Raw genomic sequence first — 24,962 nt, forward strand, 5'->3', positions numbered from 1 at the left:
AACATGCCTTTAAAAGTAAAAAAAAGCCTTTGAGGATCCTGCCCCTCAGTTGAGATCGGCAGACACTTTAAACTTTAAAAAAAAAAAATTAAAGTCTCCTCTGGCATCTCACCTGAGTTCCTCATCAGCAGAACCTTACTTGTACTCTTACTTGTAGAAAACATGTTTTCTACAAGTAAGAGTAGAGATTCTAAGGCACTTACCTGATTACTGATGAACGCATGGCTCTTTTTCCAGCCCAAAAGCAGTTTCACTTTCAGCCAATCAGAATCAATTGCTTAGCTAATCTATTTCCTTGGTGATTAACTGGCTGGCTTTGCTGGTTGAGGAACTCTGGGATTTGAAGTCCACAATAAAATAAAATAAAATAAAATAATAAAATAAAATATTTGTGCAGCTTTCTGAGATTTGGTGTGTTTCTGTAGTGTTTCACTCTAACTACACAAACACACAAAATCTCAGAAAGCTGTATGTGGCATTTTGTGTGTGTGTGTGTGTGTGTGTGTGTGTGTGTGTGTGTGTGTGTGTAAAGTGTGAAAGTTGGTTTTTGAGCTTTTTGTGGCTGTGTGAAGTGTGAAGTGCAGCTGCTTTTACATTGTTTGTGAGTCAGTTGTGTTGTGTGTGTGTAAAGTGTGAAAGTTGGTTTTTGGTACCTCTTATTGTTTTTTATACTTTGTTAATTATTTTTATTATTTTTATTGGCCACGCCCACCCAGTCATCTGACCACCAAGCCACGCCCACCAATTAAGCCACGCCTACAGAACCGGTAGGGAAATTTTTTTAGATTTCACCCCTGGTACAAACTGAGTCAGAGTCCAAAAAGTCAATCCAGAAGTTCAGTGCAAGATTCGAGATAGGAAGTCACAGGTGTATGTAAGATTTTGGGCTGATTTTCTAACTGAAGATTATACAAAAGACTTCTAGCTTTTGTCTCCAAGCCCCAAATAATATGCATAATTCTGACTACAGAGTTATTCAAATGTGGGTTCCTTGTAGGACATTATTCCCAGGAAACCCTTCCTCATATTTTTGTGCTTTTCCACCTTTGAGATTTTACTAGTTGATACCGTTCCCCAAATTTGGAAATTCTGAAGAATCTCTGGATCTAGGTCAGAGTCTATGACTGTAAGTTTCCATGCTTATTGGGGTCAAATCATCTTGTTCTATGTCCTTATAACCTGACATTTTTATATCTAATGTCTAATATCTTAAAAAATATCATTTTTTGTTCAGTACAATATCTTTGTCTCCTTGCCCAGTACAATATTTCTTTTTCTTCCATACCATCATCTATTTTGTCAATAAATTTATCAACAGTGGCAGAATCTTTAAAATTAATTTTTGAGTCATTTGATCCCATTTCTCCGTGCATCCATTGTTCTGTTTGCTTCTGGCACCCTCTAGTGATCAGTTTTCAAATTTCCATCTTGTTTATATGCCAATAGTAAAACATAACTTCTTTCCCACGGGAAAAATTCTTATATTGACTTAATCCATTTATAATAAATCCATCTGGGCCATTCATCCATACATAACGTTTCAGAAACAATGCTCAATTTCCCTTTTGCTGTTAATTCCTTAGTTCAAATTTTTATAAATCTTAAAATCATATTTAAAGTTTTGTTCTCAAAAGGTTGAAGGAAAAATCTCACACGCTAAAAATCTAAAAGGTTCTTAATATTTTAAAAAGTAGTTTTAAAATGTTCAAAATGATTAAGAAAGCAGAATTGGTACAATTTTGACTCCAAAACAGCTGTGAGCTCCAATAGAATCCCTCAACTCTCAACTACTCCAGTAGCTAATCATAAAATAACATTTTTATGGTTTACTCATGAGAAGTAGCAATGTAGAAGATATATGAATGATCTTGAGATTTTTCTCCAGAATGATCCAGAAAGATTTTCCATTGGTCCAGATCCTGCATTCAGATCTACATAGATCTCTCAAAATATTATAGAAGAAAATGACAAATATTTGGTGGTGCTAAGTAGTATTCTTAGTAGACATTTCTACTGCCCCAGAAATAAGTGTTCTTGGCTTTCAGTCTTTTTTTGTTTTTGCAGTAATTTTACTGAAGTTTTCAATTAAAAGATAAAAGTCAATACACACTAAAATTAAAAGAATAAAAATAAAAAGTATAGAAAAGAGAAAAATGGAAAAAATTAAAATATAATTTAAAATATTTAATAAGTGTTTTCCCTCTTCATCGCAGCAAATATAAACTTTAATAATTTATTACTTCTTCTTAAAATTCAACAAAAGATCTTTTCTCCATATTTCATCTCTTATCTATAAACAGATCTTTAAAGCTTTGTCATACAGCCCTGGTCACCAAAAGTCTACTAAGGATTATCAGATATAACAAATCTATTTCAATCTTGATAAAATAACTTTATATTCCTTTTTTATTTTAAACAATGTTAATCTTTAATCCCTTCAAATAGCTTTTTAAAGTTTAAACTTGTGTTTAAGGATTGAAGGAAACTCATCGGATGCTATAAAAATTGTCATCCTGAAAGATCTTAATATCTAAAAAGCAATTAACAAATAATTTCCAAAAGTGATTAGAAAAGGAAGGAAGCAACTCTGTGTCCATAAAGGCTGTGACTTCAGTTTGGGCAGAAATTGCATTCCCTCATCTTCCAGAGCCTTGTTATCTTACAATATCCATGTGAGGAAAAAATGTATGGAGCAGTTTGGGTGATCCTGTGTCCTTTTCTTGTCCAGAGACATATTTTGAAGAGCCAGTCTACTTGCTGGCTCTTCATTCCATCATAGTTGTCATCTCCATTCAGTTCACCATTTCTTCCCCATGTTTACATCTGGGCAATAAATATGTGATTATCTTTCATTTAAAGGTTTTGATTAGGAAGAATTATGGATGTTCAAATAAATTGTAGACTTTGTGGATACAAGAAAAGGTTTCAAAAAATATATAAGATCACCATATAATAGCAAAGAAGTTGAGGATGCAAAATATTGCTGCACAGATCATAAATGTATTCTTTGCTTCTCCGGATGATCTTTTTTCCTGCCAGTCATGTATTGTGTTCTCTGTGCAATTGCCTTTTTCACCTGCTAATTGCTCTGAGATCAAATTAAGTTACTGCTACAAGGAACAAAGTTCTTGAAACAAAGGGGCCACTTATTATGAAACTGGATATAGTTGTATTATTCAACATCTTTGAATAGTGCCAAATCTTGATCTATCTCTGAACTATAGTTTAATTGTGTTACTAATTAGATGTGAGTTACATATACATATGCCCTCTTTCCACTCTCCATAGCATGGTTTCAGATCGTCAGCATCTATTTTTAAAATAGGAGTCCCTAGTATATTTCAAATGGGATGCAGAGATTATTCTGCTTAGATGAACAATGATTGTTCAAGCTGCAGTTCATTTTTCCTCAGTTTGGACATAATAATGGAATTGCAGTAGTTAGGAAATTGCATCTTGTTCTAAGTTTTTATTTCCCATAACAGTGAGAATATGTTCATGGGAACCACAATGTATATTTTATGTTATGAAATGTTCCAAGACAACCAAAATAGGCACCATATGAAGAAACAGTCACAGCAGTACCCAAACTCTCTTTCAAAGGTTATGTTTATGTTGAACGAGGAATATCCTAAACCAGGGATATCCAAACTTGGCAACTTTAAGACTTGAGGACTTCAACTGTCAGAATTTCTCAGCCAGCAAAGCTGACTCTGGAAGTTAAGTCCACAAGTCTTAAAGTTGCTAAGTTTGGAGAACCCTGCCCTAAACTAATAAACATTGTTAAATAGGTATCTCATAGGCAAATCATTTGAAAATGTCATTCTCAAAGGGATTAGAACCACAAGTGCCATTTTAGATAAGTTGTCAAGATGTATGTAAGGGTTAATAGTATTAATAGTTGTAGATTTTCTACAAAACCAATAGAGTAGCATTCCTTAACACCAGGTCTGGGCCTATAATGGACCATCTGAAGCTTGTTCCATAACCATATATAAAGTTAGATTAAAATGGACAATCTATTGCACTCAGAAATGTCTGGAGCCAAGATACTACGCCATAACAGAGCCTTGGAGGCTGTTTATTTAAACAATGTATATATAGGCTGCCAAAATCTTGAACAGTTTATAGTTAAAAGTTTTTTTATAATGTACAAAATTCCGAAAAAAATTTGTACACCCTAGAAACATCATAAACTGAAAAAAAAAAACATCTAGCATGGGCTCAATCTTTGCTCTTCCCCAGAGACTGGGAAAATAAGCAATTTTTAATAGATTCTTGAACACCTGCAGGGAGCCATCCAGATCTCTGAACAGATTTCTCTTCCTCTTGCTCTCCAAATATATTGGATTTAAATTTCAGTATATTTTATTACTCTGCAGAGGCATAGGTAGGCTTTTTCAATCTCATTTCGATTAATCTGAAACTCTCATGCATTTTTAAGTGTCATACAATCGAGCTGCATGCTAAAGTGATATTCACCACTTTCATTAATCATTTCATTGTTCTCCCTGTCTTTATAAGGAAGGAAAACCAAGGTTCAAGTTCATATAAAGGTGGCTATAATTCTCCAAAGAACCTGACTACATTTATGGATTGTGTAAAGTGAAAAGTTGTCTTATAAATACAGATTGTAGGTACAGTACATTGGTTGGCTGTTTAATAATTATAACATTCTGATTGATTTATTAACTAGATTTGTACCATGCCACAATCAAATAACTCTTAGTGACCTACATAGTGTACGTATAATAATTAAAACATCCACAGTGAACACCAATCAGTACAGCTCAACACACCAATGGAAAGAAGTATCAACAACAACAAATAAAATCATACAATTAATTAGTATATTAGCTTATTATATTTGTACTGTATTCAGAGTTGGAAAGATGCTCTTGAACATGCTGCTATGTTTTCAGCTCATTTCTGCATTTTGGAAAAAGAAATGAAACAGGTTTGTTTGTTTTAAGAAAAAAATGCTAAAATTGTAAGAAACTTTGTAGGGAACATTGAGAAGTTATTTAGATACATACATTTTTAGCGTGGATCACTTTAATTACCTTCTTCCACATCCATCAAATGTCCAAATTTCAGTCATGAAGTCAAAGCATGGTAAAGCATGATTTTATCAAAAGAAGTTTGGAAAACCTTCCCTGGACCAGATAGCTCAGAGTGGAGAGCCTATTATGTCTAGAATTCCACCCTTCAGAAACTCACATTCAAAAGAAGTTCAGGACATCTAGTGTATATTATAATATCATAGTAGACCACTAAAGTTCTGTATCTCTCCCTGTTGCTGTATAGAGAATCCAGGCAGAGAAACCTGAAAGGGAGTCAGGCCTTTTTCTAGTTTAGTTTGTGATAAAATAGTTTGGCCAACTGTTTTCCTATTCATTAGACTGGGTGTTCAGCAGCAAAAGTTTCAACCCATTGACTATTGTCAAACTCTTACAGGTTTTTTAAATTAGGAAACTAGGAATTAGGAAATTAGGAAACAGTTGGCAAGTGTTCAACTTAATCCTGTTGCACATTTTATAAACCCATCATAAACTCATTTGGCAGATAGTAAAATTCACCTGAGAAATAGGATCTAGTTTCATCTCTGTCTTTAGTTTGAACTTAAGAAGTGCAGTAATTAAAATAATTGCAATTATAGTTATTGTCCTCAGTTGCTCATATATTTGACAAATTCCTTGTGCATCCAGTCACACTTGGCCAATAAAAAATTCTATTCTATTCTATTTTGTCCAGTTAATAGTAACAGAAATTATTTCCCGTATTGGTATAGCTCTTACATCAGCGGTCCCAAATCATAAATTCTCTTTGCAAATATGAAAATATTACTGGTGTAATAAAATTTGTTTGGTTTCATTGATTAAAAAAGTATCAATTTCTGGTGGAAGATTTTCCATTTTGAATAACTTAATACCCTGTTTCCCCCAAAATAAGACATCTCCTGATAATAAACCCAATTGGGCTTTTGAGTGCATGGCACTCAGGCCAAGCGCTTATTTCAGGGTTAAAAATATATATAAGACAGGGTCTTATTTTTGAGGGAAACACGATATTTCCATGATAGAGAACAGTGATCCTGAAAACTTGCTGCATTGGTTGTATGTGGATGCAAGTCTCACTGAATAATGTAGTACCTGTATTTTTCTGAGACCCAGCAAGCTGTTATTTATAAAGACTAATATAGTAAGATGATCTTCTTAATAAAAATAATTATTTGCCAAAGAAATATATTGATAGTCCTTAATTAAAAAATGGTATGCCATCATATTCTTTGTGACACAATCTAAAATACTTCTGGCAAAAATATGCTGAGGTACTAAGATCTGTGCCAATTTCCATACAAATAAAATGTTTTGATCTTTTTTAGATTCTTGAGTATTTTAGCTAGAAATTAACAGCTCCTTCATTTGTTGGCCTGTATATTATACCGAGATACTGATTGATGTCATGTACATATGATGTCTGTATATGTCATTATACTGTCATGTACAGTATAAATCTGTGTATGAAGAATTCATATTCATTTCTTTGCATATTATTGATTTTTTTTCCATAACAAATGTGATCTATCATTTGATAATATTACTATGAAGTCCTGAAATTTGAACTGGCTTGTAGAAGAATTTCACCATTTTACAAATTTGTATAGTTCTTAATCATTTATAAGTGAGATAGAGGAAAACAAATTATTATACAAATACATTCTATACTCTAAATACTCTATGATTATTAAAAACCAGGATAATATGTTATAAATTTCTATTGTACTTGCCTATTCTTAAACTTACATTATTGATTTTTATGAGCACTTTAAGGAATTGGGCAGAATAAGAATCAAAATTATTGTATCTTCTTCCAATGCTTAATCTTATCTTTATAATATAGAATCATAATTTTTGCTTTGCTAGAGGAACTGGTTACAGTGTACCAGTATTATAATATGATATTTTAATTCAGTTACATTAATGCATTAGTCTACTCAGACAAAGAAGATCACTTCAGTAAGTAAAGCTCCATGTTGAAATGTACCATCTTTTCTCAACAGTATTTGTTTGTCTTGAGCTACATTTTTAACCATAGCTTTGTTTCTTTACAGTACATCAACTGTGGTAACCTGGAACAGTTGTTAGATAGTAATCAGCACTTGTCCTGGACAGTGCGAGTAAAGCTGGCATTAGATATTGCTCTTGGACTCTGTTATCTTCACTATAAAGGAATTTTCCACAGAGATTTGACTTCCAAGGTAATGTTCTTCTATCTGATTGTATTTTCTGGCAGCAAATTTCTTCTCTTTATCCCTTCTCAAAGCTGTGTTGTCTTACTGTCAGAAGAAAGCAAACTGCAATTGTGAGTTAAGAATTATATTTCCAGGAAAATAGATGTAAAATTAACTCATTTGGTGCAATGTTCTTATAGCTTTCTAACTTCTATAACGTTCTAAGGCTAATCTATTGGTATAAAACATAATACCTTATTAAAAATGAGTAGTGATGTTGCTTTCAAACTGCTACAAATATGCATATTTAAAATGTACCTATTTTTTTAATGAATTCACCTGCAAATATGCCAGAACTGTAAATGAGAATCTGGAATATCTATATACTACAAAAATTCTCCCCATGACCTGGGTGAATTGGTGCATCATAGGATAACAATTTGAACCAAGGTACCTCATTTGGGCTAACTTACAGAATGTGCCTAAATTCCAGGATCCATAACTCGAGAGGAAATGAAACTAGGGAATATTGTGGTAGCTTCAGTACTGCTTGCTGCTGCTGAGCTGTTGCTATGATTGATTACCTAATTTTCATTTTCAAAGTTTCATTCCATTCTGTAACAGTTTCTCTGCTAGTCTTGCAATCCCTTTTCCCTCCCTATCTAGCAGCAAAGAATTGACTCTTCATGTAGATTTTAAAGAAACAACAACTTTAGGTGCATGAAGAAAAGCCTGGATGTTTTTATTGCTTTATGTTCCTCTTCTCTGGCACACAATATTCCCATATTCTTATCCTATACAATTAATGCTGGAATTTCTTTACCATCGTTTTTTTTTTGCTGGTAGGTACATTGTAGAACACAGCCTTGTCATAATCAATAATAAAATTGTAGTAGTGTACTTGGGCATATTAAAATAACTTCCACACGGTACATAGCAAAAGAACACAATTGTTTATAACTCCTATAACTAACCAAGAATTTAAGAAATCGCTGTACTGTTTATGATAATTTTTTCACAAATTCTAAATATGGTTCTTTACTGAACCTTAATAGTAAAATAGTAAATAGTATTATAAAGAATTCCTTTGTAATATTTACAAATCAAATATTACAAATAGTCTATGTGCTAATGGAGGGAGGGAAACAAATGATTATCATTGAATCATTGAAGCTACCTACAAAAAGATAATTTCAAGTATGAATTTTTACCATATTTTTAACATTGCAGTATGATTAATGTTATTGCTTTAGGATTTATGTACATTTTGCAGTGAACTTATGTACATTTTGCAGTGAATTTATCCTCAAGTAAACGAAATAGATACATTTTTTTTATTAGGAATAACAATAGTCATAGTTGAAAAGATTCAAAATGCATTGGATAAGTGCAGTTTAGGGGGCTTTATGTATAGTTAAAAATCCAAAGTGAGCTGTGTATTCTAAAATACATTTAGGTGAGAACTCATAATATTTAGGATAAATATTAAATAAAATCAATTACTGTATCTTTAATTGAATTGAATTGAATTGAATTGAATAAAATCAAATACTGCATCTTTGTGCATGGAAAAACATGCTGAAATTTTGATAGTATAATGCCAGTTTGATCTTGTGGTTAAGGCATTAGGCTTGAAAACAGGAAACTGTGAGTTCCAGTCCCAATTTAGGCATGAAAGCCAGTTGGGTGACTGTGGCCAGTCACTCTCTCTCAGTCCAATTCTCAAAAGGTGATTTTTTTTTGGGGGGGGGAATAGAATGAGGAAGGAATATTAGGTATCTTCACTGCCTTTGTTGTTGTTAGTTGCGAAGTTGTGTCCAATCCATCGCAACCCCATGGACAACATTCCTCCAGGCTTTCCTGTCCTCTCTCTGGAGTCCATTTAAGGTCATGCCTACTGCTTCAGTGACTCCATCCAGCCACCTCGTTCTCTGTTTTCCCTTCTTTTGCCCTCAATCTTTCCCAGCATTAGGCTCTTCTCCAGCAAGTCCTTCCTTCTCATTAGGTGGCCAAAGTATTTGAGTTTCAGCTTCAGGATCTGGCCTTCTAAAGAGCAGTCAGGGTTGATCTCCTCTAGGACTGACCGGTTTGATCGCCTTGCAGTCCAAGTGACTCGCAGGAGTCTTCACCAGCACCATAGTTCACAGGCCTCAATTCTTTGGCGCTTAGCCTTTCTTTCACAGCCAACTTTCACAGCTATACATTGCAACTGGGAAAACCATAGCCTTGACTATACACACTTTTGTTGGCAGGGTGTGATGTCTCTGTTTTTTATTATGCTGTCTAGATTTTCCATAGCTTTCATCCCCAAGAGCAAGTGTCTTTTAATTTCTTGGCTGCAGTCCCCATCTGCGGTGATCTTGGCGCCCAGGAAAATAAAATCTGTCACTACCTCCATTTCTTCCCCATCTATTTCCCAGGAATTGAGGGGGCCGGATGCCATGATCTTAGTTTTCTTAATGTTGAGTTTCAAGCCAACTTTTGCACTCTCCTTCTTCACCCGCATCAAGAGGCTCTTTAGTTCCTCCTCACTTTCCTCTTCACTGCCTTTAGTTACTTGTAAAAATAATAAAGGTGGGATACAAATAAATAAAATGTATTTTCCCAATTTCTTTAGTTATTCTTTAAATTGTTCATGATCAATGTTAATATTGCAAAATGCCTTTTCAACATATTCTGATATTCATTCTTGTTTACGTTTAACAGATATACATTTATGTGCTATGCTCAATATTGCATACAGTTGGAGCAGTAATTATTTAATGGGGGGGAAACAGTACCATAATATGTAGATACCATATGTCCTCAACCTATGTAGATATTTTAAGATCTGATTATAGGCACTTGGTAAAATATCTGTCATAGGAAGGTTGCCTTCACGAAATAGCTATTGTAGAAGGAAGAGTCAAAAAGCTTGCTTTTTACTGCCCCCTCAAGGCTAATTGTTTCCAATCCTTTGCTTGCCACTTGTATTTACAAAACACTAGCTACTTCCAGTCACCATTTTTATTTTTTAAAGACTACCCATGGGGCCTGTGTGAAATTGTTCATCAAAAACTGAGGGTGGCACTTAGCTTTGCAGCATGCCATTTTTAAAATTCTGCTAATTATTCAATATTCTTTTAAACATTTAAAAGGCAGAATGGGCTAAGAGATTGGCAGATACTGACATGTTCATAGGTGATGAAATCAAAATCAAATTCTTTATTGCAGCGATATTACAACTGTACTATATCTACTTAATATTCATTATTGTTTCTTTGCTTTTATTCAGAACTGTTTAATAAAAAACGATGAGAGTGTATATTCCGCTATAGTGGGTGATTTTGGCTTGGCAGAGAAAATTCCTGATTATAGGTAAGCATTATTTCTGAGTAAACACCAATTAAGAGTTTAATAATATTATAATGTTAAGCTAAATAATTGTGGATCGCTGATCATTGCCTTCTAAGATTCAGCATTTTACTTAAAACTCTTTTGGATTATTTATTGAATTGCTTACATTTTAGCTTTTGAATATAATCATTCTCTATCTGCATGAACAATAGACTTGTGATAGGTCACTGATGCAGATAATAAATGTGTTTAAGAGCAATTTTGCAGTTTTAACAGTTTTAAAAGAACCTTTAAGATATCCATTTAGATTTGATTGACATGTATAAATGATTTGCACACATGGGTATACCAGTAACTTTGCTTAAACTTTTCACTGTGGCACATAAACATTTTCTTATTTCAGTAGGCTTTGTAATATACTTCCTAGTAGAATACCTTTCAGGATTTTGAAATATGTGAAATAATAACAACATTGTCCTATATAGTTTGCTTGGAATGGAATGGTAGTCATTCACGTACTGAAACTAAAGGAGCTGTATAATATTTATGAGAAAGCACTTCTAACAATTACCTTTCAAAATTTGTTGAAGTGAGAAGTTGCCAGTAGTAGGTTCTCCTTACTGGATGGCACCTGAAGTGCTGCGAGATGAGCCATATAATGAAAAGGTAGGTATGTTTGAAATAAATACTGTTAACATAAAATGTTGCCCTGGAATATAGGAGAACTTGTACTTGTACCTAGCATTTTTCTTTTATGTAAGCTATATTTGCTATTTTTAAGTCTTTCTAGTTAGATTATCTCATGAAAATTCTGTTGTCTTTGATAAACTTGATATCCTATGGGGCAATTGTTTGCTTTCTATATTCAGAATCTAAAATTTTATATTTTATTTTTAGCTAACATTAAGAACAGTATTATAAGTCCTTACCCATCTTTTGTGAAATAGTGATTTTCAAAGCTGTAAATCAAAATTACACTACTTATCAAGGGGCAATGCCATCTTTTCCCTTAATTTATAATTTTGTTAATAACAATATTGTCTTCCAATAAACTGTAGCTTTTTAAAAAAAAATCAGTAAAAGCTGGTATTTTTCAAGTTTTATAGCTCCCTCTAATGATAAAAAAACAGTACTGCAGTCTTTTTCTTAGCTGGTCAAATTTTGGGTGCCCTCAGAACTTTGCAAGTGGGCAATTTGCAATAGGCAATTTAAGCTTTTGAAATGTGTTAGGCACCCATTTTGCACCCATGTGATAGGAACAAAGGAAAAGTCTCATACCATGGGCAGGGGGGACAACCTGCAATGGAAGGGAAAGAGTATACCTGCAAAATAAATCTGGGATCACATTCTCTCTTTTAGGCAGATGTGTTCTCATATGGAATCATCCTTTGTGAGATTATTGCAAGGATCCAGGCAGACCCAGACTATCTCCCACGAACAGAGGTGAGCAAAGTTCACTGATAAAGACTGTCAAGGAAAAAAATGAGTTTCATGGGTCATTAATTTCCATAGAGTTGCCAAATGGGCTATAAAAGTTGCCATAAAACATTAATCTTTTGTTACATTTATATGCCAAGCTTGGCACAGAATGCTGTTCTCTCCCCGCCCTTCCACATTTAAAGTACATAATTATCCTTGCATAATATTGGATTGAATATTGTATTAATCAGCCAATTTTCAAGAGATTAACTGTCGTAATACCGAAGAGATTTCTTTCGCTTCTTCATTCATGAGAAGAGGCAGTTTGATCAGAACATTTTCTTCTCTTGATTAGATCTCACCCACATCTTTTTGCCTTTTCAACAGATCATGATGAAAGGGTGGCTATTTTATTTATACTACATCATTATTTGTTTTACATTAACACTATTTTAAAGTGTTTTTTCTCTTCTTTTATAAACAGCATATTGCTTTGAAGTTAGGTTATCTTTGAGAAATACATAATTTAAAAAATATTAAAGTGAAAAAAACTCTAGTTGGGTGAGACAGTTGACATAAAAGGTCTGTTATATGTTTGAAAATGTTTGTATTTTAAAAATTCCAATCCCAGTAAAAAGAATTAGATAGCAGTTGGTCTGTTTTAGTACGCTTGATAATTGCTTCCAATGGACAAAATTGGTTAATGTAGGGCACATTTTTGTGAAATATTATGTAGGTGAAATGTGGAGATATTCTTAAGAATTATCAATGTTATAAGTAGTCAGCACTGAAGTTATTACAAAACTATTTTCATAAGTGGTTATGATGTTATTGCATCACAAACTGGCTGTGCAAATTGTGTCTACATTCTAATATGATATTGGCCAAGTACTAGGTACTGTGTAGTGGTGCTTTCTTCTGTAAATGCATTTTCATGCTAGACTTCCTGGTGAATAAGTTTCTTAGTGTAGACACATTTATAAAATTCTCTTTATAGCATCTTTTATGGGTCTAAATGTTAGACTATATTGAAGGAATTAACTTGGACTATGGGATTGAAACTATTATCTCTTAGAATATCTTTCTCTTATACTATAACTCCTTATGTATTTTTAAAAAGCTAAATTGGTGCTGTGTTTCCCATATTCAAAGAACTGAGTGTTCTGCAGAAAAGGAAACATTTATTTTCTCTATGCTAGTTTCAGTTTTAGAACTGAATCCCGAATAAATACAGTAGCATTTTGGGTTGTTTCTCTGAACTTCCTCTTTCCCTTTAGTTCAGAGCGGTACATCTGAGCTATGTACAGGCTGAAGATACATATTCAGTCCATGCTGCAGAAATAATGTAATAGTTTACCAGCAAACTAATATACTTCTGGAGGTTTTAGAATAATAAAATGTAGTATTACTTAAAACAATCCTAGGAATTCTGCTGGTTAACATATAGATTTGGTTAGGGAAGGAGGACATGTTGTTGGGCCACACAACATGATCCTTGAAGCAGCTGCCATTTTCCTAGCAACTGCATCGAATCCTGGCTGTTCAGAAACTGGCAGCTGTTTGTGTTTCTTAGGAATTCTATGATACATGGATTTCGACTCCCAGAATTCCCCATCCACCCTTGTTCCTCTGCTTGAATTCTGGGAGTTAAAGTCCCCATACCTTAGACTTGCAAGGCTCAGAAATGCTGATATAGACAGTATATCAGAATAATAGCAGAATAATAAGAAGGAATGGGACAATAATATGTTGGATTCAGAAAGTATTTTTAGGCCAATGAAGAAAATGGCAGATACATCAGCACCTCTTTGTCAAATCCACAGAAGTACTGACTCAGAGCTCACAAGGAGAATTAAGTTCTCTATCTTTTGTGTTTTGTCTTTTAACCCTTGTAATTTCCCCACTGCTTTCTTTTAATTCATGTTTATTTTATTTTAGATATTAACAGAGGATCTCTCTTTTTTTCATGTAGAATTTTGGACTGGATTATGATGCCTTTCAGCACATGGTGGGAGATTGTCCTCCCAACTTTCTCCAGTTAGCCTTCAACTGCTGCAATGTCAGTACACTCAAAAATAATAGTAACCTCAGTTTATGTTAAATTTAAAAATGCAATGATGAATGAATTGGGAGATTTTGTAGTTTAGAAATTATGAAGTGTTTTGAAGGCAAAATATGAATGAATTGTATAGATTAGTTTATAACATTTGTTATTTATGTGTAGATTTGGTATAAAAATGGGCAAAGAATATAAAGTAAGGATATAAAAAGCTGTCACTATCGTTCTTTCTAATATTATATTAGACAAGGTATTATGAAAATGAAACATCCAGTAAATTTTATTTAAAATAGAACGGCAATGGTTGATGCAAGGGTGTAGGACTCCATTGGGTGGAAAGTAGGCTCAAGTGGGGAATGGGAGAGTTAAGAGGGGGGCATTCCCCGCTATTGGTCATAAAGGCAAATTACTTTTGGGGGGCACTGCAATGACTGTAATTTAGGGATTAGATTGTAAATAGCTTTTGGGGATCAGCCATAGCTTCAAATGGTTGCTAAATAGTCAGTCCTAAATTGAAGACTACTGGTAACATAAAAGCATAGATTTTTTGTTATGTATTTAATTTATTATTTTTTCTTACCTTCATAGATGGACCCAAAGTTACGTCCTTCATTTACTGATATTGTCAAAACACTGGAGGAAATTCTGAGCAATTTGAAAAGAGAAGAAGATGAAAGAGAACGGAAGCTTCTAAATCTAGATGCTGCAGATCGAAAACCCATCTTTGTTTCCAAAGGTAGGATCAAACAATATGGTCATAAAACTGCCCAGCTTGCCAAACAATCATTAAATATTTTATGTTATAATGAATTGTGTTTTTATTTATAAATAGGAAGCATTGTATTTACAATATTCTAACAAAGTATAATTAAATATAATTGATATTGAATACGAGTTAATTTACTTGTAAATTAAATGGAAATACAATTTGATGTTCACAATATATCAAATCTATTCACTTTGTCTTCCTTGAAGAATCAAATTTAGTCCACAGACATATTTATTAGACACATAGTTTCTTAAGTCACTGTGATAGGTTGGAATTTAATTTTGTTGTTGTTGTTCATATTAACTTGAGTGAGATGCATAAACATTAGTCTAGACTACCTGAACAAGTTGATATATGGTATACCCAGCTGTGTTGCACAATTGTTTCTGTGCAACTAAAAATTAAGGATAGAGCAATCTAATCACATCAGTGTGGTCCTCTAAATGACACTTAATTTCAACAGTTTTTGTGTATGCCTCTCTATTTTCTTACATAATTTGTACTGCACTCCAATAACCTCAAGATTCTGGATGGATCACAAGAATAAGTGCAAGACAGAGTCATAAAAACAATTGCTGTACTGTGTGCTGCGCACGGATGCATGCATCCACACACGAACAAGCACACACAGACACGCAAATAAAAATAGCAACAGAAATAGCACCCACTTCCACAAATGCATTAAAAGGCTTCACAAAAATACTTTTATTTTCACCTCCCTTCTAAATGTTAAGAGATAAAAGTAGAGATAAATGTTAACCAAGAGGGTACATTGTGAACCACGGTAGGCAAACCTCGGCGACCATAGAAAAAGCTGGCTTTCTAGTTCTTTCTTCCACAGACCTCATAATGAAAGGCAAGACTCTACAATATTCCTTCCAACTTCAAATGTATAGGATAGGCAGATTTGGAGAAGATGCCCCAAATCAGATTTCTAGATAGACTCAGAATTTACTCTCATGAAACAGAGGCTTCCTACTTCAGAAGCAATCCAATCTCAGGACTTTTTGCTCTGCCCCCTGAAAAGTTGTCACCTCTTACATTAGGATTAATGAAAATCATGTAAAAGGGACACAAGTTGCATGTATGATATGAAGCTGTGGAGTCACAAGTGTCCCAGTTTACCATCACATCCCCAACAGTGGAAGAACAGCCCCTGAAATCTTGAGCTATATTTATTTTGAACAAAAATGGTGAGAAAAATACCAGCACCATTCCTTCCTGATCTTTTGTCTCCTAATCTGCTGCCAGTATGACAATGAATATCACATAGATTTTAATGGATAGAATTGCCCTACCTGTAGTGTGAGGAAATTCTTGTATTAGACACAATAAAATGGTTGTATTATAGTAACCGTGGGCTTGGCGTGTTAATCAGATTACAGAGGAAGAGAATGAAGTTCACTTTGCAATGTTGATGGTTAGTGGTTAGCAACTTCTCTGAGATATCCATGCTTTATTAATGTCAGAATGATGTAAAAAACTACTCTATGTCGCTAGATGTGGTTACCCTGTTTTTCAAAAGAACTCTTCTGTAGACTTGAACCTTCGATAATGGTCATTGTTATTTTGTCTTGCTTTGACACTCAAATTCTAACTCTATGGCTAAGAAAAATATTACAAAAGTAATTACTTGCTGTAGCTTTTTATGTTCTGGTCATTTCTTATGATGTATAATTTTAGAAAATATTCGAGGCTTTTTGTGTCTTCTGAGTCCTTGGTAAATGTATGTTGGAGTTTAGTCCAAATTAAGCGCTGTCTTCATGGCTTATTTTGAATCACACATACATCTTGTGGAATATTTATTATCAGCTTGAATTATAGCAAATTTTAAAATAGAAAGAAAAAGATGGAGGCTGAATTAATTTATGAAAATTAAAATTTGGGCAATCCAACAGCCAGCTGGTTGACTTTGGGCCAGTCACATTCTCTTAGCCCAATCCACCTCACAAAGTGATTATTGTGAAGAAAATAGGAGGAAAAAGGAGTATTATGTTTATTCACTGTCTTGAGTTACTTATAATGTAGGAAAGGCAGGATGAAAACAAAATTCTAAATTATGGCATATGCAAGGTTTTGGGGGAGGGATGTTTTACTGCTATGACCACAATATAGACATTTAAGACATTTCTTTCATTGAACTGGGAAATTTGAATTAGCTAAGTATAGAATTCCGTAGCTGAGCCAGTTTAAATTTGTCACTCATTTCAGTCTTAAAGACAAGATATATAAACTGTAGCCCACAGTTAGTGTGTCTTTTGTGATCCCAAGAGAAGATTAGGCCAATGGTTGGGCCTCCTTTTATTGGAAGGCTTTTTGGAGTTTTAAGGAGCAAAACATGGCCCTTAATTTTGCGTATTGGGCAAAATAGATATTTAAACATTCATCTCATTTCTTAGAATTTCTCCCAAAAGCAAGTCCATATTTATGAATGCAGCTTTCAACATGCCATGGAAATCCTGGCATAGTTTTCAGGCCAAAAGATATATTTACATTTTTTGACAGGAATGCATATGAGAAAGCCCTTAAACATGAGGAAATCCATGATGGTACTGGGTTTTGTACAACAGATTTTTGAATCAATACCAGATACTTAATTTTAACAGTGGCAACATAATACAAATGAAACATACAAAATTAAAATTAATGATAAAAAAAATGAAATGAATAAAAATGAATAAAATATGACCATTGGAGTGCTACTAGAAGCAATCTGGTGATTCCCATCCTTTCATTTCTCTGATTCAAGTAGTCCACCTTTATCAACCACATTTGGGATTGGCAACTTCATCGTTAAGCTAAGTGAAACTGTGACTGTGTTTATGATCTTACTTCAGCTTTCCTTTACTTTACAGACCTGTGAAGGTCATAAACACAAGGATTGATCATAAAGTTAGATTTTCATCTCTGTTGTAACTGTGAATGGTTACTATATGCTAAATGAGGACTACCTGTCCCACAAAAACTGATTTTGGCTTTCAGAGAAAAGAATGGAATAGGAGTGTCAGATTTCCAGGAGGTAAAGTGGTACTATTCCCACCCTTGAATTATCCAAATTAGAATGTTCCAAAATTGTATCATCAAAATGCTGCCATTTTGATGGCTCGATCCTGAGATCCCGTAGGCTATGCATGGGTTTTCCATTCTTGTTTTAAAGTATCGCTTTAATATCTGTTCTGCTTAGGAAAATTTAAACATAAATTCAAATATCTTAAAGGAAAATGATATTTTTTTGGAATGTAGCTAAACACTGTCCATCTGATCTTAATATTTATAGCTACTTTGTCAGTGACTTCTTATTTAAATGTATTTAACAGATTTCCCCCCCAAGCTCAAGTGCTGTGTATCCTAGTTTCTACATTGGACAATGTGCTGTTTGAAGGCTGATGTGGAATATAAGCATTTCCACAGGGAAGTATTATTGTTTGCCTGCCCTTTTCACAGCATAGAGGTGTCTTTTGCTCCAGGGAAACCTCACTTCTGAAAAACATTGTCTTTGAATTAAAAGGGGAGTATCCTCTTTAACTTTCACTCTTGGGAAGACTTTTAAGCTATACAAATAATTGGAAAATAATATATTTATTGTCATATTAGCTATTTCTAAGTATTTTATGCATTCAAGGGATAGAAGACATGTAGAAGAGTATAAAGACAAAAATATAACAATATGTGATAGATTGCATTCTCTGTCTATAGAATTGGCTTATATAAAATAGATTGAAAAATCATTTGAAATGATGAAGAGCTCTATGAAAATTTGTAAACTTCCTAAGGGTGTATGGTTGTGGAGGATATGAGAATATCACATTTATATTGATTATTTCCCCCTGTGTGTGTATATGAGTCCAGATATGTCACTGAGGTAATGTGAAGATTTAAATCTGAATTTATTTTTTAGGATTGCTAGAGAGGGGACAAGGTATCAAAAGGCTGAGCTCATTGGATGACAAGATTCCACCTAAATCACCCCGACCACGGCGCAACATCTGGCTATCACGCAGTCAATCAGACATTTTCTCTCGGAAACCTTCCAGCAAGATAAATGTTCAGGATCCATATTATACACCGAGCAAAGGGGCAAGTCGAAAAGTCAACCCTTTCAATTCCAGGGAAGACTTGAAAGGGGGGAAAATAAAATTTTTTGATTTGCCTAGCAAATCCGTGATATCTCTTGTATTTGACCTGCACTCTCCAGAAGCAAGAGGATGTCAAAAGATGAGCCAGTCGCTGTTCAAGCACACCTATGCCTATGATTGGCAAGACTCTTCTTTCCTTCCTGGGAGGAGAAGCAGATCACTTCCAGTTTCTCCTGAATTTGTTCATAAAGATTATAGTACATTTGGAGATTTCTCTTCAACAGTCAGTAGTTGTGATCCCACCCAGCTAGGGGCTGAGGTGCGCCAGAGGCTGCTGTGCAGTAGTAAGTATGGTGTATCTGAGATCCCTCCTTTTCAGGTTAAACAACGTAGGCAGGACTCGCATCCTCCACTTCTGCAAGAGGAAGAAATGGATTGTTCTGATGAACTGGAGCCTCTAAACAAAAATGGGTATTCTGTAAAATGTTCAGCTGAAGAGGCAGAACTTGGAAAGCCTGAGGGACAAGTGCTGCAAGACACTTCTGGCCAAGTGGCTAATATCTTAGTGCACAATGTAGACTACCCAGAAAATCAATTCCCAGAAATGTTCATGAGCTGTACCACCTCTGAAGAAATGGAGGTGGAAGATGAAACTCAAAGGAATATGCCTTCCACTAAACTGGAATCTTCTAAACAGTTGCTCAGTATTAATCCTTCCTCACAGCAAGGCAGAGACTCCACTTTCCTTGAAGTGGTGGATAGCCACACTTCAAATGTTTCTCTGCTGCCTTCAGACACACCAGCATCAATAAGTGGACAGCCGAAATGTGACATTTAAAAGCCAACCATTGGATGATGGTGATGATGATAACACTCCTATTTACTACTCTGGTTTTAACTTCCTGTGTCAAACGTCTCTAAAACAGTGTAGCAATGTAACCAGTCCATTTGAAAATTCTAAAATGTATTATGAGAGATTGTATGCATGCAAGGATGTATGAAAGGAATTCTCAGCATACCTCAGGAAGAAGCTAATATAGGAAGGTTTGCTGTTGAGTGCCTGATTTATGCAGGGTCACAATTATAGCGATACTGGGATTATGGACATCTCTCTGTGTTTCTATTTGTGTTATTCATACTGTTTAGGTTTTGTTAAATGTTTTTAAGAACTTAGTATCTTCTTCAATTTCAAAATCTCTGTCTCATTAGCAGTAAAATGCCAAGTAGCAATAAATATTTATATGGAATATATTTAAAATAACAAGTACCCTAGGGGCAGATTGTCCTAAACTAGTCTTACTTATCCTGGCCAACCTTCGAAATATGAATTTTAAATCCCAGTATTCTGAACAATGTCCAGTGTTGGAATATTCTGGGAATTGAAGTTTATACTTTTGGGGGTTGCTTAAAGTTAAAGACAGTTTATTTGTGTATATGTATATGTACTGGACTACAACCACAACTGTTCTGGCCATTAACAAGGGCTGATGAGTTCATTATTACCACAGTTTCAAAAAACCAGCTTCTCTGCAAGTAGTTCAAGGTATCAAACTATTTCTACAATACTCAAAAAAATCTTGGTCCATGATTGGAAGAAATCGTTTTTGGATTGGTTGATTTCCAGAATATCCCATTTTGGATCAAAATGTTCCAAAATATAATGTTTTGCACATGATACTTCCTCACCCTTGCTTTAAATGAACAGGAAGAATATGGCTCTGAATTCTCTAAAATTTATTAAATAAGATGAGTTTTCGTTACAATAGCTCCCTTACCTTTTCCAGTCCAGTTGCAAACAGTGGAGGCATTGAGCATATTCCTACTTCAGGCATTCCTTGTTAAATTGTTAATTGCTTGTCCAGTTTTATTTGCTGGAAAGGAAATTTTCCATTAGCCGTTTTACTGAAGGAACAGCAAAGTTCCATTTCTGAATAAATTGTTCATGAAACAAAATGAGATGAATATTTTCATCTCTTTGGTAACCTCATTCTCTTTATTATAGAAGCATGAAATGTATCACCATCAAATGTTTGGCATGAAAGAACTCTCTTCAACATATTTTTTTTAAAAATCCAGTTTTGCATGCATGTCTTCAGTTAGTCTATGTGCTTCACTCACACAGAAACATGATCTATGTATGCAAATTATATAAATTCTGTAGATAAATTGCTTGGAATTTCTCAAATGGCAAGTGAATTTTAAAGTGAAGCTACAGAAATAGTATCTCTATACTAAAGTCTCTTTGCACATCCAAACCAGCATTATATGCTCAGAACTTAATAGGACTTAATACAAATTATATAAAAAGGATTAAATTCCCAAATCTTGCCTCTAGTTCGAATACACTTGAAATTAGTTCTGGTGAAAATAGATTTCCTCATATTCATTCCTCATAACTAAACTGTAGAAAGGGCAAATCCTCACAAAATATGAAGCAATAAAAGCAGAATCACAAATATTGAGCAGACCAGGTTTGCAAGCTACGTTTATTTATAGACATTCATAACAGCCTCAAGTTCCTTCCAGTAGCTGGAGAACAAAATTATTGTCTTCTCAATTATTCATTTGAAAATTTCTAAAGTAGCACCACATTCCAGTTTAGTTGTTTCCTCTTTCAGGATTAGTGATAAAGAATCCCAGTAGTTATTATCAGGCTGCTTTATTTAACGAGTTAAAAAATATAACCATTTAAACAGTTGGTGCGATTTTGAATTCAGTAGCATTTTCCTCCACCCCATCCAAAGCAAAATAATTTATGAATGTAACTTATGCTCAGCTCTGGAAAGCACCAAGCATGCAATGTATCTCAAAGGCCATTTCACTTCCAGAAAGTATTCCATTTCTTTGCCTGCATTAGTTTATAACTTGCTCTGCTCTTGTAGCCTTTCGGTCTCACCCTTTTACTGCTTGTGAAAGCTGGATGTGACAGATTACTTCTGTTCTGGTCACATCCCCTCCTCCCTCCTTGTGTATTTTCCAGGTTTTTTACAGACTCTACGAAGTGGTACCTTCTCTTGTTAAGTGGGATGATGGATTCCTACTGCGGTTGCTCTGCCTTCTTGTGTTAATGATAACCTAGGTCCTTGACGCAAAAGTAAGTCTTTCTAGACTGCAATTCGATGACAGTTGGCTTTGTAGGAACTTGAGAAAGCAATAACTACAGTTATTGGATGGTTAAACATAAAGGTAACCTGTCCTTTTATACAATATGTAAACACTCTTATTATCACATCCTATGGAAAGCCAGCAATGCAGAGCAGCTATGGGCCATCATCTGTACTCTATACAGAATGTGGCCAAATGAATGCATAATTTGTACAAACACAATGATACTAGATGGTTTTGCTTTTCAGCATGTTTGATTTGCTAACAAAGATGCCTATTGCTTTTGATAAGCCACCTGAAGACACTTCTAAGATCCTCACTCTATTTTTACTTCATTAATTTTGTCTAAATTACATTTAATAAGCATTTTAGAGGATATTCATGTGGCCAACTGATGAAAGACTGTGAATACATGTATGTAACAAATTAATACCTGAGTAGAAAAAAAGTGTACGATGGATTCTTGGTTGTTGCATCTTGTCCAAGAACACTGGTATTTCTTGCCAGTTTAACTAGACACTTGAATAATTCCTCTTTGCACTTAATGCTGCTGTTTATACTGCATGTCACTACATTTCTATGCAAAAATAACCTTTGAGGTAGCCAAATATTTGATTTAAGGTTTATAGATCTTTATAAGATCTATTTTCATATTTATGAAGGAATTTTATGTCTTAATATTTGCTGTCTGTAAATAGCTAAATTTTGTCATTAAAGCTTAGGAATAAAATTTATAGCATGTGTATAATTTAACACTGCCAGGAAAAGGGTTTTTGAAAAAGCATTTTTCTAATACTTCAGATATTATGAATGTTTAAAGAAAACAAATCTTGATTTGTATGTGTTGATTCATGTCTGATTTCCCTCCACCTTAGAATTACATAAATAGAGTGTTTCACTGGAACTGAAAAAAGTAACCAAAGATAAATATAGTTTAAAATATCTGCAAGTTTTCTTTATCAGTTTTTGAAAACCATTCCCCAGTTCACTGTCGGAAGAAAATCAAATATGTGGTTGAGAAGACAAAATTGATGATGCAAAGGAGTAATATAAAATGAGAAACATTCATTCTGACTTAATATTCATACATTCCAGTATTTTGTTGTAAAAGTGATAATCTTTGTTCTGTTAAAGTCAGATTCCAGAAGAGCTTGTCTCATTCCAGAAAGAATTCCTTATTGTGCTTTCCCTTGTTTCAGATTTCCAATTGTGTATTCACCAGCAATTAATGAACATTTAATTGTTCCCAGACAAGACACATCATATTTCATAGTGTATAAGCTGCAGTTACCTTATATTAAAAGGCTAGTAACTGAAGCTAATGTCACATTGTCATGTTAGTAAGTTAAATGGTTTCATATAAACAAGTAACAAAACATGGGACAATTGTCCTGTTGAGGCATTTGCATTTGTGAATTCCTTTACAATACAGATCAATGCTCTATTAATTTGGTTATTTCTACTTTCCGAGTACTCATGTATCCATCTTGAAATTTTCAAGTTAATTGCATTTGTCAAGGGCAGAATTACCAATCAACTTTCACTAAATGATTCAAGGTTCTATTTTGAGCAAAAATTTCTCCCTATCTTTAAGTACAATAAAACCTACTCGCCACTTTTAACCTACTACCTGATTTTTATACCTCCTTAAAGCAAATAAAAGTGAAAATATCTAAATGCTTTCATTTTCCTTATACCAAAAACAGTTCTTGATTGTTTGGTTGCTTTTTCTTATCTTTCGATTTCACATTTAACAGTTATCCTTCAAATATCAAATATGTTTGCAATACAGATGAATACAAAATTATCATGTTATTCAATTCCTTTTAAAGTTTTTCCTAGAATAAAATATGTAAGTATTAACATTTATATAAAATGTGTGTGCTATTGCTGCATCACTTTACATAGATTTCAAATTTTGTCATTTTGCTGTCCATTCCCACATGTTGATAACATCTGGCTAGAGCTATCCAGTTAGCTTGAACTTTCTTTTCCCTAGTTAACTTGGTATTAATGACAAGCTTTAGCTACGTCATTGCTCTCCCAAGAAACAATTTTTAAAAAGTTGAACATTATTGACCCCACTAAAGTTGTTATCAAATAATGCTTTCCAAGCAATGTATCTGGAATAGATAAGATTAAAACATCATTTTTAGCTTCCAAGAGATCTCATTATTGTTTTGTTGTGTGCAACTGGAATACATAACTTTGATGATCTGTATTGCAAAAAGGCTTGCAACAATAAATTAACAGATTAAAAAGCCTCCAGTCTGTCAAATATTTTGATACAAAAAAGTAAACATTATTTAATAAGGGAAACACCAATGTTTTATTTCAGTAAAGATTGATGATGGCAAAGAATAAGATATCCCTTTGAATTATTATACTAGAATGGGGCTGGGGGGCATTGGCCTTCCAGATGTTGATTTGTAACTCCATCCTGCAGTAATGTTTTTTCTCAACTGTTAAGTTGCTTAATTTGCATTAGGAAAATAAGACTGCGATAGAACTGTGGGAGAACAAATCAAACTATTTGGCTTTAATTCCTTATCTTTTCCTTAACTTTTTGTTACCCCATCTTAAGGATTTAAAATAACTAAAAACAAGCTGTATAATATAAATCACATTTAGAGGGCATGATTCCAAAAGGATATCCAGAAAGAGGAGAAACAACCAGTTGTTTGCTAATGACAAACTGTAGTACAAGAAAAGCAGTTATCACTCTTACGTTATGGTAGGCCAGATTCAGGAAGATTTCTGAAGCCTCGAGAGCTTTGTAGTAGATTTAGATGGCTGCAATCTCCCTTTTGGGCTACTATAAAAATAGTTGATTTTATATTTGGTACCCAACATTTGCATTCTCATTGTCTAAAACAAAAGTCCCACAAAATTTCAGAAAGTTTGATTAGAAATTTCAGATATGCATGCCATATCTTTTAGACAAACTCAGATATGTTGAAAAGA

At 34.0% G+C, this 24,962-nt stretch overlaps 1 protein-coding gene across 3 annotated transcripts in view; it reads left to right on the forward strand.

Moving 5' to 3' along the window:
- The window catches only part of TESK2 (testis associated actin remodelling kinase 2), a 60,126-nt gene extending 35,345 nt beyond the window's left edge, over nucleotides 1-24,781 (forward strand). For 2 of the 3 annotated variants that reach the window (XM_058178550.1, XM_058178549.1), the window contains exons 5-11: nucleotides 7,115-7,261; nucleotides 10,509-10,590; nucleotides 11,157-11,236; nucleotides 11,930-12,013; nucleotides 13,962-14,048; nucleotides 14,637-14,784; nucleotides 18,716-24,781. In XM_058178550.1, coding sequence (XP_058034533.1) covers nucleotides 7,115-7,261; nucleotides 10,509-10,590; nucleotides 11,157-11,236; nucleotides 11,930-12,013; nucleotides 13,962-14,048; nucleotides 14,637-14,784; nucleotides 18,716-19,731 — 1,644 coding nt within the window. In that variant the 3' untranslated portion in view covers nucleotides 19,732-24,781. Of the gene's footprint in view, nucleotides 1-7,114; nucleotides 7,262-10,508; nucleotides 10,592-11,156; nucleotides 11,237-11,929; nucleotides 12,014-13,961; nucleotides 14,049-14,636; nucleotides 14,785-18,715 lie in introns of all 3 variants that reach the window. The other variant, XM_058178551.1, reaches the window with a different exon arrangement.
- Nucleotides 24,782-24,962: the final 181 nt, after the last annotated feature.

This window comes from Ahaetulla prasina, chromosome 3, assembly GCF_028640845.1.
Source record: "Ahaetulla prasina isolate Xishuangbanna chromosome 3, ASM2864084v1, whole genome shotgun sequence".
NCBI lineage: Eukaryota > Metazoa > Chordata > Lepidosauria > Squamata > Colubridae > Ahaetulla > Ahaetulla prasina.